Genomic DNA, 15780 nt, shown 5'->3' with positions numbered 1-15780 from the left:
GAGGGAGGGAGGGAGGGAGGGAGGGAGGGAAGGAAGGAAGGACGGACGGAAGGACGGACGGAAGGACGGACGGAAGGACGGATCTTCCTTACAGGTAAAACAAATAAACAAACACCAACAAATAATTCTGTTTTCCTAACGTTCACTCTCTGGCCTAGTCACAGACAGAAATTACACATATTTAAAGTTAAAACAAACATATACCAAAAAAAAATCCCTACACAGACACTCTTCTTTAAGCAATGCTGCGTTGGATTTGGCTTATACATGTTTTAAATCAACTTAAGCTAACAATCAAGTAGGGTCTATCAAATTAAGTGTGTCCACAAAAACTATGGGCTAACCTGATTTACTTACACTGCTTGTAAAATCACACATAAAAGTAATTGGTACAACTCTGTAGATCATGTCCTTTACCCACAGAGCTTAAGAAAGAATACATGCAATATAAAGAAGTCCTATCCACAGATCTAAAAAGGACACTAAATTTAGTATTGACTTTCTTAAGAAAATGAGCTCAGATCTTGAAATGCTGACTTGCTTCAACTAATTAAAGACAGTCATTATTAGAGACAGACGTTGAAGGCAGATATAAAAAACATGGGAGTTATGTATTCATTCCTTCCTTACTTCAACAAACAATAAGCTACATTGCCCATAAGGAGTAAAAAGCACCTAAACCCACACAAGGAGTTCACCTTAATGATCACAATGGTGCTCTGGCTTCTTACTAAGTAGTATACAGAATTTTAAGAACTCATTTTGACTTAAAAATTCTGTATTTCAAAGAGCTCAACTGTTTGCTTATGCCACTTCACCACAACCTAGTCAAGGCTACCTATCTGCAATGTAGCAGGCATAAGAATGTTCCCCATAAACGTGACTGCACAGGAGCTCTAGAAAAACAGTTCAACTGTACCAACCTTCAGGGTGTGCACAATACATAACCAATCTCTCTTTCACGGCTTTGTATGAAAAGGAGAGGCTTATGTTATTGCTCCTGAGTTACTGTTGCCTGTGGTGCATGTGTTGATTAGTGATGGAAGGAGAATTACAACTGCAATTACATGTATGCTAAGAAAGTGCTCTTCCCTACATAAAAATCAAAATAAACAAAAGAAGTACATGTGATAATTTGTTGTGACAGTTTCAAAACAGCAAACAAAGATGTGACAATGAAGTGACAAGAACAGACACACAGTTGTAACTGGTGGATATAATAATACCCCATGCAACACAGCTACTGGCAATATTCTATATAATACGCTAAAGCAGCTTATGGGCAACACAAGGACTTACATACTACAAAACAATTTGCTGCTGTTGAAACTCTGTGATAGCAGCCTTCATGGTATCTCCACAAAATCAGTTTACATTGGGACCCATTGGGAAAACCCATTTTCTTTAACGCTGACAAAAACGAAGTCTGAATAAAAGTTTCTATGATGTCTTTATTCTTAAATAAATTTAAAAAAAAAAAATCAACTTGACTTACAGAAAGTGTTAAATACCAGCAAAGGGCTAATTATACCATACTAACTTCCTTTTGTTTAGTATAAAAGGACATTTTCTTACTTTGCCTGGCTGAGTATAATAGCCTATGAATTATGAGATCAAAGCAGCAAACTGTATGTTTTCTAAAGTAAGAGTTTCCTTCACCAAGTTTTACACTTACTACAGCTAAAAGAGCTGTGTGAAGGGATCAGCACTAAACCCAAAGGACAGGCTGTGCACAGCAAGAAAGAGAGCAACTCCCTCGTGCTTTTTGCAGGTCACTACCAAGGACCATGTTAGCAGATCCACACCAGACCCTTAACAGGCAGCTCTGCTGCTACCAGTAATTAGCTTGGACAGCTCTGGCTCCAGGAGTAGCAGCAAGGCTACACCATAATGAGCTCAGCTGGGATTAGCAGGACAGGGCAGGGAACCAAGAGAGCTGAGGCATTCTGCATTGCGTATGTATCACAGAGATCAAACAAGGATGGCTGGCTAGGTTATCCCCTCACCACCTCATTCCAAAAATGAAGCACGGCAGTGTGTAAAATACAGGCTAATGAAGAGCGACACCTCCAACAGATGAGAGCCACATTAATTAACACAATCCCTAGATCATGGAATACAGTTTTTGTTAGTGCTAGCAAACTTGTAACTTGTCACTGATTTAAGAGGAAAAAAAAAAGGGGGGGGGGGAAGAGCTGATATTTTCCTTTTTTGCTTTTGGTAGAAGATGATTTTATCTTGAATTTTGCAAGGAATTCCTCTTATGTGGCCTGCAAAGCACTACCCTCAGAAAAAACAGCAGAATGTTTCCTTATGTAAACACCATTTAAGAAATGAACTCACTTTTCAATCAACAGCTTTTTGTGTTCCCTTTTGAAAAAAGCCAGTTCATTCCACACAGCATCAGAATCCTCTTGACAAAGCTGATGGGGGTCTGCATGCAGGTATCTGGTTTTACTACTTTCAACCCTGTTTGAGTAAAAAGATGTTGTTTGTTTTCAAATATCTACGTGTTTTAGAACCACAAGAATAAAAGCATCCTTGCTTTCAGAAAATATAAATTTTAAACTGCACTATCTACTGAATAAAAATCTTGTCTGATTTATACATTCTGTGAGGCATGAAACCTTAAATGTGGTATTACAGAAAAGTTCAGTTACGCAGTTTCAGACAGAAATAGTGCTAATATGGTACCATGGCTCTCAACTGACTCCTGGCAGGTCAGTGTCACCTGCATTCATTCTGTCAACATTCCTTACAATACTGGTATGAGAAAGCAGAAGATGAAACCATCACACTATCCCTTGCAAAAAAAGGAGAGCCACCAGCTCCCCTAATGCCCCTGCAAACCAGCTTGGAAGTTGCACTAATGCCCACTCTAAATCAAACTGTTGATCTACTGTCTAATGAAAGAATAAGCTATCTGGATAAGATGATGCATCAGGAAAAAGCATATTGAATTTAGACGCACAGAAAATTAAAATATTTCACAGGTTTTCTGTCATTACAATTTTTTAGTGTATTTTAATAATGCAAAAGATAAAAATTGTATTTAAAAAAATCCTTTATAAAATGAATTGAAAACTCTCTGCAATTTAAATTCCTACCGGGCACAGAAATAAAGTCTCAGAGAATGTGGTAACCTCATAAGGCCCCCATCATCTTTGCAGTCACGTATGTCAGTGGAAGTTGTATGTACACTGACAGGCGGATTAGGTCCCATCAGCTGCCATCTCGATAACAGATTCTAATCTATGAAGAATCAGAAAAGAATGGTGTCCTCCATCACTTACAGAGGATCAGAAGTGCCACGTAAATACCTGATACTGAGTTCTTAATGCACAAATTACACCAGATATATAAAGCTTTTTGAGATACCAAAACAACAGTGTAAAGTATAACCATTTACAGACTGTTTTTATTTGTGTCTTGGCTACTTCCCTTTGTTTAAGTATATTAAAAAGGAAAAACAAACTCTTTTTGGTATGATGGCTTCATACAATTCTGTTCTGAGGACAAAAATGATCAAAACCCTGTAATTTTCAGGTCATCTTAATTACAGATTAAAAAAATCAGATGAATGAATAAAGATTTAGTACTACACTTTCCCCAATATCTGCTTTTCCCAAATATATTCCTGTCAGGACACAAGCTGGTCTTATTTATTTTAAACAGAAACAGAAGTTGCTTTTGTCTTTCTTTCCCTTTTCTTTTCTTCCTTTTCTTTGAAATGTCAGAACCAGAACACCCAGTGCTTCACTGTAAATCAAGTTTGATTTTACTGTCTTTATCTAGGTTGAATTTTTGTACCTTTTCAGCCTTGGCCTCTCTGTGGACTGTGAATGCCTACTTAGCTTAGACACAGAATTAAATCATTTCATTGCATAAAGTAACTATCATTCAGTAGGTTTCAGTAGTTTCCAGCTTGCACTGAATTTAAAATAGTGAGCTAGAAGATAAAATCATCCCTGTTTTTCCTAAATAAACAAATCCTTTTCATTCCAATTTAAACAAATCTATTCCTTATTTACGCTTTGATATTTCAAAAAATCTTCCTGTGCTACTAATGCATGTAGCAGGTTTGTATCTTGCCATTACTTAAATCCACACTTTTTTTTTTCTTTTTAAAAGACAAACCATTCTTAAGGAAATGCCATAGCATTACAAAGCAATGTAAATCTACTCAGATAGGCCAAAGCATTATTTATATATGAGGGACAGTTTATCATTCACAGCAGGACCCTTTCTGTCACCCTGGACTCTCTGAATGGCTACCAGTTTTGCAGCAATTTCTGTGACTCTCTTCGCTTAGAGAGAGTTACAAAGTTTGTGTCAAGATTAGTCAGTATTGCTCTAACTACAAAAAGAATTATTTTTAGTAAAACACGTGTGTACTAAACTGTAGGTGCACACTGAAGTGCTACTAAAGCCACCAGGATGTAATGACCTGCTCAAATTACTTTCTTGAAAAAAACAGGGCCAGAAAAACTGTACCTCAGCAGTGTCTGATAACTGAAGTGATAAGAAATGTCTTCATACCTCCAAATGTGTCTGTTTACCAAAAATTCTAACTCTCTGCTAAGGGCTTCAAAAAAAGGAACTTCTGCATAAATTTTTCACTGTTTTGTATAGAATTTAAGGGAGAATTATATACAGAATATTTGCTATTTAAATTTTGATGTGGTAGAGTCTTTCTTCTTTCCATTAATAAAGATATATTACTGCAATATTTTTGTAGAATAATCAGAAATAATTTATTTTATAATCAATTAACAGATGAAACCACCTTGCTTTTCATGCACGTACTCTTTTTTTGCTATTAAGAAGGGGATTTTAGAATCAGCTTCAGTTAATGTTTGAATCACTAAATGTTAGAGAGGCTGTTATTTCTATATTGTTTAATGAATAAAATTATTTTTAAAAACTATTTGGAGCATACATAAGGAGCAATTGTTCTATTATAGAAAATTAAAAACATACACAGTCAACAAATTAATCGACTGGGGAATTAGACAAGCATAAATCAGCAGCCCTAGCAGACCTTTGCCCAGTACTCAGGCTCAAAATGACATCCTAAATAAAATAAGTCAAGGTGTCAGCTCAATACATTTTACTCTTGATTTCAACTGTAATTTTGCTCATACAGGGGTATGCCATGTATTCTGCTTTAACAAAGGATAAAGTCTTGATCACCACATGGTAGCCTCTTACTTCAAATCATATTCTCTTTTGAATACCTGTATAATACTTCTGTTCAGATTTCTTGTGTAAGGGAAATGTTTTTAATGAGCTATGTAACTTACCTGCTATCGCCCTCTTCCCACTGCTTTAATTGCTCTTTTAGTGCTCTGTAGTTGGTCTGTAACATCTGCAGCCTCTCTTTGCATTTTTCATGGGCTGCTCTTAGCTCATCAGTTTCTTGAGTCTGTATAGCACCAGAAAAACAAAATTAGAGTTGGGCAAAATGTAAGAGACTTTCACACAGATCACATGAAACAAAAGTTCTGTTTAAGTAAATATTAAGAGCCTCAGAAATCTAAATAGAAAGATCGGGAGTCACAATCCCTGAGGTTAAATTTTTCTTATTGCTACTTTGGCAAATTTTGCTAATTTGGCAAAATTTACTTAAATATTTTTTTCATGCTGCTGAGAAGTTTTAAAAAAATTTACTATCAAAATGTCAGTTTTCATCTCATCAATGCATTGGCCTAATACACCTAAAAATACATAGACTGAAAAAGGATTGTTGGCACTGTCTTTTCCTCCGAACTACTTTTTTCTTTTTTTTCCCCCCATGGAAAATTACTCTCCGTATTTTTGAGGGAAACACTGGCCACACTGAGGTCCACGTCATAAAAGCTCAATTTAAATGGCTTCAGTATTTCCTCATATATCAATTTATTTCTGTAAATATACATAAACATGCAACACTCAGACTTTGTCCTCTAGTTATGTAACAACAAGAAGAAATAAAAACAAACTTTGCAATAGCTTTTATATAATCAAAACCATATGAAAAAATGTACTCTCTTTTTACAGAATGAAAAGTAAGATATACCTTGATTTATATTATAGGATAATGTCATACAAGTTTAAAAAGAGATTTTCTGAAGTGAAAATACTGTGCTGTGAAAAAAATGAACATTAAGAAGAGGACATTCCACAGTATAAAGCAAGTCAAATTCTGGCATACAGCTGTAAAGAATTCACTAGACATTGTCCTGTAGTAAAATTTGCCCCCTCAGTGCTTCATTTCCAGTTCAATGGGAGCTCTGCTTGTAGAGCAACTACAGAACATGTTCCTTAATCTCTAAGTAAATAACAATACTTCATTTGCATGCATTTACTGCTTATATGCAAGGAGAGCTTTTCAGCATTAGTCAATAAATAAGATACACCAATAGTCAGAGCTGTAAGCAATAAAAATTAAATCCCACTATAAAAACATGGCAAGGATGTCTACGGTAGTGCTAACTACAAAGTACCTAGACTAAGCTTGGCTTCTAAGATGTAGCCCAGCTTTCATGACTCATAAGCAAAGCTGAAAGATACGAGCTAAAATTTCAGATGCTACTATATATAAAATTCCAGAAGTTTTCTGGAAGTGACTCAGGCAACACACAAAGCAGATTTAGAAATACAAGCAGATACCAAAGTGACCTTACCGTTAAACACTTTTCCAAAGCGGTGGGGTTTTTTTCTGAAACAACCTCTAAACCAGATACATTTATAAATTTAGAATTGCTTAAAAAGTACTTTTAACTGGTTTTAAGTAGCTCATCTAAATACTACAATTATACTAAAAACAATCACACAAATAGCAAGATAAATTTATGACAAAGGACATAGAGACTATTACCAAGCTTTGCTTGACACTACAACAGGAAATTTTTATAAGAATCCAATTATATATGCTATGTTTTCAAAATAAGTTCATGAGATCATTATTCTGTGATTGTTTGATACTGCTAGAGAAAACTGATCAAGTCTGGCAAGGTACTGGAAAATGATGTCTTCAGCATAAATCCTCAGAAGTTTATTAGTGTCAATGCCCTTTCAGAGATGCAACCAAGTGCAGAATTTGGCCTTTCCTATTTATGAATCTACATTTTTCATTATTGCTTACCTGTTCAATTATCCATACTGTTAGTTATTCCCTTCCCTTAGCAGTTGCTCTGCTCTCACAGAAAAAGAAATTAGACAATTAACTGTCCGGAATCACTCTCTTTTATTGAATTTTTAAGCATTTCAGAACTTTAAATTTACACTGTAATTTCCATAATCTCAGTTAGTTCCATCTCTCTCTGATTGAATTACATTATATTTTTTAATAATTAAACTGTCTTGTATACAGTTTTCTATATATTGACAGAAATGGAACAGAACAACCATCTCTAGCAGGGCCGGATCTCCAGGTTATTCTTCACCTCTCTACTGTCATTTTATAGTACTTCCCATGACGTAATTAAAGACAAAAAGGCAAAGTCCAATCTGCAGGAGGAAGAACCCAACTGCCTGTGAAAAAAATGTCATTTTGCTATTTGCAGGCAGCCCAGACAAGCCAAAAGATTCTAAACACTACTTCAAAATTTTGTTGAAATTGACCTGTAACAATTTCTGTTACAGTAAAAATTGAGCTAAAATGGAATTTAAAAAACATACTGATTCAATTCTTTGACTACTCTTCTTAGGCTGAAAAGAAGTGAGGAACCTGACCATTACAAAAATAGTTTTTTCCACAAGTAGTTATGTGAAAAAGCCACAATATTAATATATTTTCAGCATCTGAACACCATACATAGAACAGGACTATATATGAAAGCTAAACTAACTATAAGTGTGCCCTCACTCACATGAACAAGTATTAAGGTGGCTCTAAAGACTAATCTACATATTCTAGTTCTAATTATCTCCAAAATTTTAGAACTTTAAACAAAAAGGATGAGAAAACTCAAAGCGAAGATCTCCTACTGCTTTTGAAAACTTCCCAGTTAAAGCCAGGAAGATCTCCTCTAGACTACACCAGGGATGACAGTTTTAGAAACATAATATGGGAGAAGAGAACATATTCTTAGTTCGCCTCAAATATCTAACTCTTGGCAACCAAACTCCTACCCACTTCTTAAAGACCAACAGAAGATTGATATACTTATGCTTTGGACCATTCTAAGTACCAGCTTGATAATTTGTTATTCAAAATCCATGAAATACTCTCATTTATTTTGACATTCTCTTCCCTATTTTTTTTTAGGGTGCAATCAGGCATGCTCTGTTACTTTTTAGTATGTCCTGGAGTGCAGAAATTAAGCAGACTCTGTACCAAAACTATGGACACTCTGAATTTACATGATTACCCTAGTTATATTAACAATAAAAACAGTAAGAGCCAACTTTTCTTGGCCAGAAATGAGTCAGCTGAGGAGAACTGGAAAATCCTGTGAATGAGACCTTACCCTATTCTGTTCCTTTGTAATACCAACTATTCCTGTTCCTAAAAACCCCCAAAATAAAGCTGTTCATATTTGTTTTAATTGTTACCAACTTTGCAGAAGGACTGATCGATAAAGTCACAATTTCATCTTAAGGATATGCATCATCAGTATGTTTACTGATAGAGAAAGCATTTGAGCAAGTATATTTCAAGGAATCATATAGTCAACACTGCTTCAGGAGGCAATAATGCAAGTGCCATTTTCAAAAACGTTGATCACATGCATTATTCCTTATTGGAAGTAATGCCTGAGAGGAGGCTAATATCAAGAAATCATACAATACCAATAGAATTATTCTGATATTAATGTTATGACAGCTGAGTTCACTGCCATGTTGGCAATAGCCTCATTGAATTCTGAATGTAGTACCACAACAGTGTTTAAATATGTTGACCTGGGCCTCTACAGCTTCTTTTCAATCAGTTAAAGCATTCTGCAAAAGAAGCCAAGTAGGTTTCGTAGAGAAAGTGCACGGAGTTCATATATTCAGTTTCAAGGGGAGTTATAAGACTTAGCCCTTAAAGACCTCATGGATTAACAGCTGTGATGAAGAGATCCCGCACTTGCAACATAATAAAGCTGCACAGATTCCTAAATTATGCTTTTAAGATGAAATGGAAGAAATGACAAAGACAGTATGGCAAAAGGTAAAAACTATGTTATGAGGTCATGCAGAGAGAATAACAATCCTTTCTCTTCTGTATCTGCTTAGAAAATCAGAGTGCTTCTCTTCACTCCTCTTTCCAGAAGGAAACACAAAGAAACGTGGGACTTTCTATCATTTAAGACAACAACCATACACACTGATGTGTGAGCTTTGCTGCCAAAGGCAGGGCAGCTGTAGTCCACAGTGCCAGGATAATCTGTAGCATCAGTGTCTAGCAGGCCAACTAAGAGTAACAAACAGGAGGCCTGCCAAGGCCAGTTGTCAGGTAGAGCTGACAAAACAAAACAGAACAAGACAGAACAAAATTCATCTTCTGACTCCCAGGAAAAAGGAGCAAGATGGCCTGGAAAACTGAATTTGAAGTCTAAATCATCCTTCCTGTTCATATAGTCTACGTGTGTTAAGACACTACATTAACTTTCTCAAGTATACAAGGTGATGAACTTTTGCATTTGTGCTAAAATAATTCCCACTCACATTTTTTCTAAAATTGACTTATCACATAAGAGTATCTTTTTGCATGAGGCAGAAGCTCAGGACTATGGTTTGTAGGGCTCCCCAAATTTTTTCACTTACCTGACATTTATCACAGCATGTTCAATATAACCAGTTCTGCCTTAGGCTACATATATGGAAAATACCTTTCAAATTCCATAACTCTGAACAAACATAAGCAACAAAAAAAAACGAAGGAGAAAAGAAGCAAGGAGAAAAAAAGGAGGAAAAAAAGGAGAAAAAAGGGGGGAGAAGGGGGGGAAAAGGGGAGAAAGGGGGGAAAGGGGGAGGGGGGGAAGGGGGGAATGGGAAACGGGGGAAGGAGAAAAGGAGGAGAGTACGAATTGTAAATGTTTAAGAAAATATGAGTCAGGTTTTGGGGTTTGCATTCTGAGGTGCAATTTGAAACCAATAGGTCATTCAAAAGATACTATTTTTGAAATAAAAAAACAAACCAACAAAAATCTATAAAATGGGGACAAAATGGAAAATTGTAATACATGCTCAATTAAGCTTTTCTACCAAGGGTTGGGGGCAGGTGGGGAGGGGGTGTTTGTTGGGGATTTTTTACAGTATTTGTTAGAACAAGTTCTGAGTCATAACTTCTAAGAGTACAAGGGGTAAATCTGTTTCAAGTAATTGACTTCAGCATTTTAAAACACTGGCTTCACTGTACAAAAAAACCCCAACCAACTTTGTACTTTCTGCTTCGCTTTATTTCTATATGAGTACATTAATTTCTCAGAATATATATTCTCAGATGCAAATTTTGAAAATGTATTTAACAAGCACGTATTATTGATGACAGCTTGAATTAGGCTTCCATAGGACTGCAGGAGTACCAACACAAGATTCCTAGCAGTAAAGAAAAAAGGCAAACTAATGGAGAGTGCTCTCTTATGCTAACACACTTATAGTCCATAACGATATGTGCATTTCGCATTTTTAAAATGTCTGTTTATTTTGGTATACCTTTATCTATGCAAGCTTATAGCTAGAGGGTTTTTTTTTTTGGTTTTTTTTTTTTATGTTCACCTTTAGCTGTAGTGTCTTCTCTAAGTTTTCAATCTTCCTTTCAGCTATTTTAAGCTTCCTTAGCTCCTCTGACTCTCTAAAAGAGCTCTTTGGGGACAGAGACCTTGAACGTTTCACAGGTGGTTCCTGGAGAATAAAACAAGGACATGGTTGAACTAGTTGGAACACCGGATTATGAAAGACATGCAGAATTAAAGAAGAAGTAATTTTGAATACTAATAATGAATTATAAAAAAAAAAAAATCTGCATGGAATACCAGAGAAATAACAAGCAGAATTACCACAGCGCTACCACTAAAGGTTTCTCTGTGACTCGTTAATGAGAATATTCATTTACATTTACATTGTTTCTTTCAGAATAATGATGTCCCATTAGGGAAGACTAAAGGGTTATAGACTCAGAAATGCAAGAAACCTCATTACAAAGGAGGGGATAGAGGCTGGTCTAATTGCTCTATAAGGGTCCAAGGTTACACTTGATAGGACAACCAGAAACAAGAGGGAAAGGATTTTTTTCCCTTTGAAATAGTTTAACACACTGTGAAGTTGAAGGAACAATATGCTTGAGGAATATAAATACAACAGACAGTAGATCTTATACCATAATGACCATATGGTCATTAACTATAATGTGACTAACTAGAGACAAGAATATGTGTTTATATTATGTACAGCTTCATATAGCAATCTGGAGAAAGAATATGAGAAAGTAACACTTAAACTGGGCAGCTTTCTTGTTCATTCTATGTCATATGTCCTTATGGCAAAGAAAGAAAGACCTCATCAAATTAGACTTTCTGATTTTCTGAATAACTTTGGTTAAGGACAGAGAAATACTAACACACACATAATACCGATAAGGTAAAATGCTATTATGTAAATACATAAAGTCAAAAAAAACTTAAAATGAATTGTGATTATAGTTGTTGCATGATGCCATTTTCACTCTAAAATAACTGATTTACAACAAAAGGAATTCAGGATAAAGTTTTCTTGAATACTATATAATTCAACACTTTTACCATTCCATTAAATTAATTTAATATTAAAGAGAATCTTAATGAGCAACTGGCATTTTTTTCTTTGACTATTACCTTCCAGTATTACATATTTACAAGACACTGCATACCACACTTTCACTTTAAATCATATGGATTTCCAAAAAGGAGAAAAAATATATCATGAAATATCAGAAAATAATAATATCACATATTTAAGAATTTAAATATTGCCAAGGTGTTTTTGTCATTTGGTTTTGGGTTTCTTTTGCTTCTGAAATGTGCCTGAATGAGATGGGGGGACAAAAACCAAACCACCCAAACCAAAACTAACATCTGAAAAGAATTTTAGTACATTTAAAATCTAAATGGTAAATGGGCATATTTTGTGTATGCTGAAGTTGAATCCTGTCAGTTCCTTTATAAAGAGAAGAAACTAGCAGAAACTTTTAATGAACATTTAAAACAATATTTCCAAATTTATGGTTTTATATTGTCAGTATAGCATTGTACTGACTAAGAGTAGATCTCTTTGAAATAGTAAGATTACTGATTAACTTTTTTTTCCAATAATTCTGGTAGAGATATCCAAAAGTTTACTTCAGTTAGTAGATGCTGATATTAATCAGTAAAGATTTTAACATTGCACAAAACCAAATTGATCCCTTTCAGGTGTCTGAAGCAGGACATCCCAAGACCAACATACCAAAAAATCTACTCATCTTCAAAGTCCCAGATTTCTTGAATAAAACCGAGATCTTAAATAAAACCCCTATCTTCCACATTTCCTAATTATTGCATACCCATACTGATTTTTCCTAAAAATCCAGAATGCATTATTTCTCAAGAAACGTTTCCTAGTTAAACTTTATGTTTCTATACAGAAGATTTGGAAAATACATGGTTTCTCTGAAAAGGTCAAAGCGCTGCATTTGTTGCCAAAGAGAAGGACAACAAAGGAAAACAAGTGGATCAACCAGCACCAGACTGCTAAGAATAATTAGGTAGAAAGACTCTAAGAAGGAATAGAGAAAAAAGAAAAAAATACAGAAAAATGTAAAATTCATAGTCTTGCTCCTTTAATCAAAGGTGATCAGATACAAGCAGACAACAGTTTTTTTATATATATATATACACACACACACACACACACACCAACTTTACATATAGCTACCTGGGATTGCGCTGTGAATCTTTTTCACAGGGCCAAGGTATGGAAAAAAATAGAGAAAAATTCTAACTACTCATGGACACAGAAATAATTCCCTGTGAGAACAGGTGGGATTGGTGATGTGCATTAAGAAACAGTATATTGTTTGAATATGTTTTTACCTGTTTAGTGATCAGACTAGAGGTCTGTGGAGAGGAGCTGGGTCTGGGCTTTAGGTAGTTCGAAGGCAATCTTTGCTAAGAAGGCAAACAGTTTAATTTTCCTACCAAGACAGAAGAGACTGTGTAGTAAAATACACTGTAATTTGATTGCCTGGGGCAGCTGCAAAACTCAATTTGGAAGATGGCATCTGTAATACCCTTCTCATAACTGCAAACTTTGCTGCTGCTGCTGCTTCCAGGTTTAAGCATTTAATTTTTAATTCAGTCCTCAAATTCTACAGTAAATTTAAATATACCTGTATTAAATATATACACAAATTGTAATGTTTTAAATATTTCCTAAATGTTTAGGAGTAAGAAAAAGTCCAGTTTTATGAGCAAAGAATGTTAATCCAAGTCAGTAAAGGGTAACAACAGAAGATTTTTCATCAAATGATCCTAAACATGTTTACAAAAGACTAAGCCAAATAGCAGAAAACCAGAAATAAACAGGTTTTGTAATATTAATAGGTATAAAACTTTGTGACAGAAAATTTAATGTAAAGAAAAAGCTGGTAAGTGGATGCGACACCCATTAACTGTTAACTGAGGTACAGGAAGCAGAAAAAGAAAAGATGCCTCTTTCTAAACAACCTTCTGTTACCGGTCTGCACCATGAAAGACACCATGGGATGAAACTGGAAATAGTCACATTCTTGAATTCAACAGGTTTTGTATAAGGCTGGACACTGAAGAAGTCAAGTCCACATGAGCTCTAGGCACAGCGGAGCAATGCTGGAAACCACAAGGTCATTTTACTGCATCCTAAAGGTGAGTATGGGTGGAAGCAAACAAGGGAAGCCGGAACTCTTACTGAAATGTCTTGAGAACTGTTCTGCACACACAGATCAATGTCTGCCAGCATACAGCACTGAAGACAGTGAGCAGAAATCTTAATGTTTTTTATCAGTTGAAGAAACAGAAACATTGTTGAAGCTGAACCAGAAGCTGACAATATACAGGTGGGGTTTTCTGGAGAGGAGAAACGGCAAATTCTTGATTCGCTATGTTTCAGCGGGAACTTTATCAGTTCTGCAAGTTAACTCATGCCTTTTAATATCTTGAAATTATAGACTTAGAAGAATGCTATAGAATGTGTATCAATAAAAGGCAATTATAATTCCCATGCATCATACAATGGGAAAGCTTAGCTATAAAAAAAACAAGGGCAGTGTTACTGAATCGGCCAGCAGACATACGGATGGCAGTTCAATTAGGTAACAGAAATCATACATAGCTCACAAAGTTACAAAGTTTAAACTCCAAAAAGAGCTCCAGGAAGGTCAAGCAACTGACTTTTAAGTCGTCATACAAAATGGCACTCAGCTGTACCACTTTCCACAGAGACTGGACTACAAGTGTTACAGTTGCCTCTAAGTACACCTAACAGTATCAAGAAAAATGACACCACACATGCACGTTTAACAAAGGTTTTAACCACTGCATCATCTGTCTCGCAGAGTAAGTTGTCTCTATTACTCTGCATGGCTGTAGGCAAGGGATGTGAATTTCTGCAATTCACACACCACCACTAGCCTATGGATGTATATATACCATTGCATTCTGCAGAACCAAACACAGGTGCAAGCATACAGTCATGTGGCCACGCATCCCAGTTTATCACACTAGTGGCAAGTTTCTGTTTTGTCCCAGGCCCTTCTTTTTAACACATTTCCAATTATTTCTTCTTTCAAAAATCTTTGGCTTTTTAGAGAAGAAAGTAATCAAAGCAGTGTCATTCTGATCAGAAGTGATTCCATGCTTATTTGTTCTTTGTATCCTGAGAATGCACATAAGGGGGGATGAAGGGTTAACGCGACAGACTTTGTAAAGCCAAAAGGATCACCGTTGTAAAACAAGAACTGTATATCCAACATATTCTTCCTGTCAAATCATGCGCTAATAACTTCTGCCATGAATACTTTTGTCATAGAAGACTGAACAAGGTAATGGGAAGATATTTCACTGCAAGGGAAAATCAGTAAAGACAGCAGTAGTACCTTTTCTACTTTATATGTATATTTTGTGATCCTAAAGCCAGAATGTTTGTACAATTTTCCTTACTGTCTTGCCTAAATACAAAGGATTTGTAGCCTGTCAATTTAGTTCCCAAAAGTTTTAATAGAGACTGCATGCAGATATGAAAAAGTGCACATATCAAACAACCCTGAGTATTGAAAGTACATTACTAGGATCTACATTATCAAAACAGGAAAAGATTCTCTACAATAGGATTTAAAAGTTTGTATTTAGTTTTACTTAATGGAGGTCATTGCTTTACTCCTGACACAGCGATCAGTTCATACCAAACACAGTACTCTCATTTACATTATACTGAAGAAACAAGAAATGACATTGTGGTAGGTTAACCTTGGCAAAGGGTCAAACACCCACCCAACTGCTCACTCACTCTCCTTCCTCACCAGGACAGGGGGAGAAAATAGGATGAAAAAGATTGTGGGTTGAGACAAAGAAATGGAGATTGCTTACCATTCACTGTCATGGGCAGACTTGACTTGGAGAAAATTAATTTAAGTTTTTGCCACTTAAAATAGATTTGGGTAGTGAGAAATAAAGAAAATATAAAAACAACACCTTCTCCCCCACCCTGCTTCCCAGGCTCAACTTCACTCCTTCATTCCTGATTCCTCTACCTCCTGCTGAGCAGCGCAGGGGGATGGGGAATGGGAGGCGAGTTATAGTCAGTCCATAACAGCTCCTC

General features: G+C 35.7%; 1 protein-coding gene across 1 annotated transcript in view; it reads right to left on the bottom strand.

Moving 5' to 3' along the window:
- CNTLN (centlein, centrosomal protein) overlaps positions 1–15780 on the bottom strand; it is a 340217-nt gene that overhangs the window by 96044 nt on the left and 228393 nt on the right. The window contains exons 10-12 of the mRNA XM_009328161.1: positions 10755–10815; positions 5304–5427; positions 2344–2469 (exon numbers count right to left, since the gene is read on the bottom strand). Of these exons, the coding sequence (XP_009326436.1) occupies positions 2344–2469; positions 5304–5427; positions 10755–10815 (311 nt within the window). The remainder of the gene's footprint in view (positions 1–2343; positions 2470–5303; positions 5428–10754; positions 10816–15780) is intronic.

This window comes from Pygoscelis adeliae, unplaced genomic scaffold, assembly GCF_000699105.1.
Source record: "Pygoscelis adeliae isolate BGI_AS28 unplaced genomic scaffold, ASM69910v1 Scaffold45, whole genome shotgun sequence".
Taxonomy (NCBI): Eukaryota; Metazoa; Chordata; class Aves; order Sphenisciformes; family Spheniscidae; genus Pygoscelis; species Pygoscelis adeliae.
The sequence above is the reverse complement of the archived record's forward strand: the minus strand, read 5'-3'. Positions and strand labels throughout refer to the sequence as shown.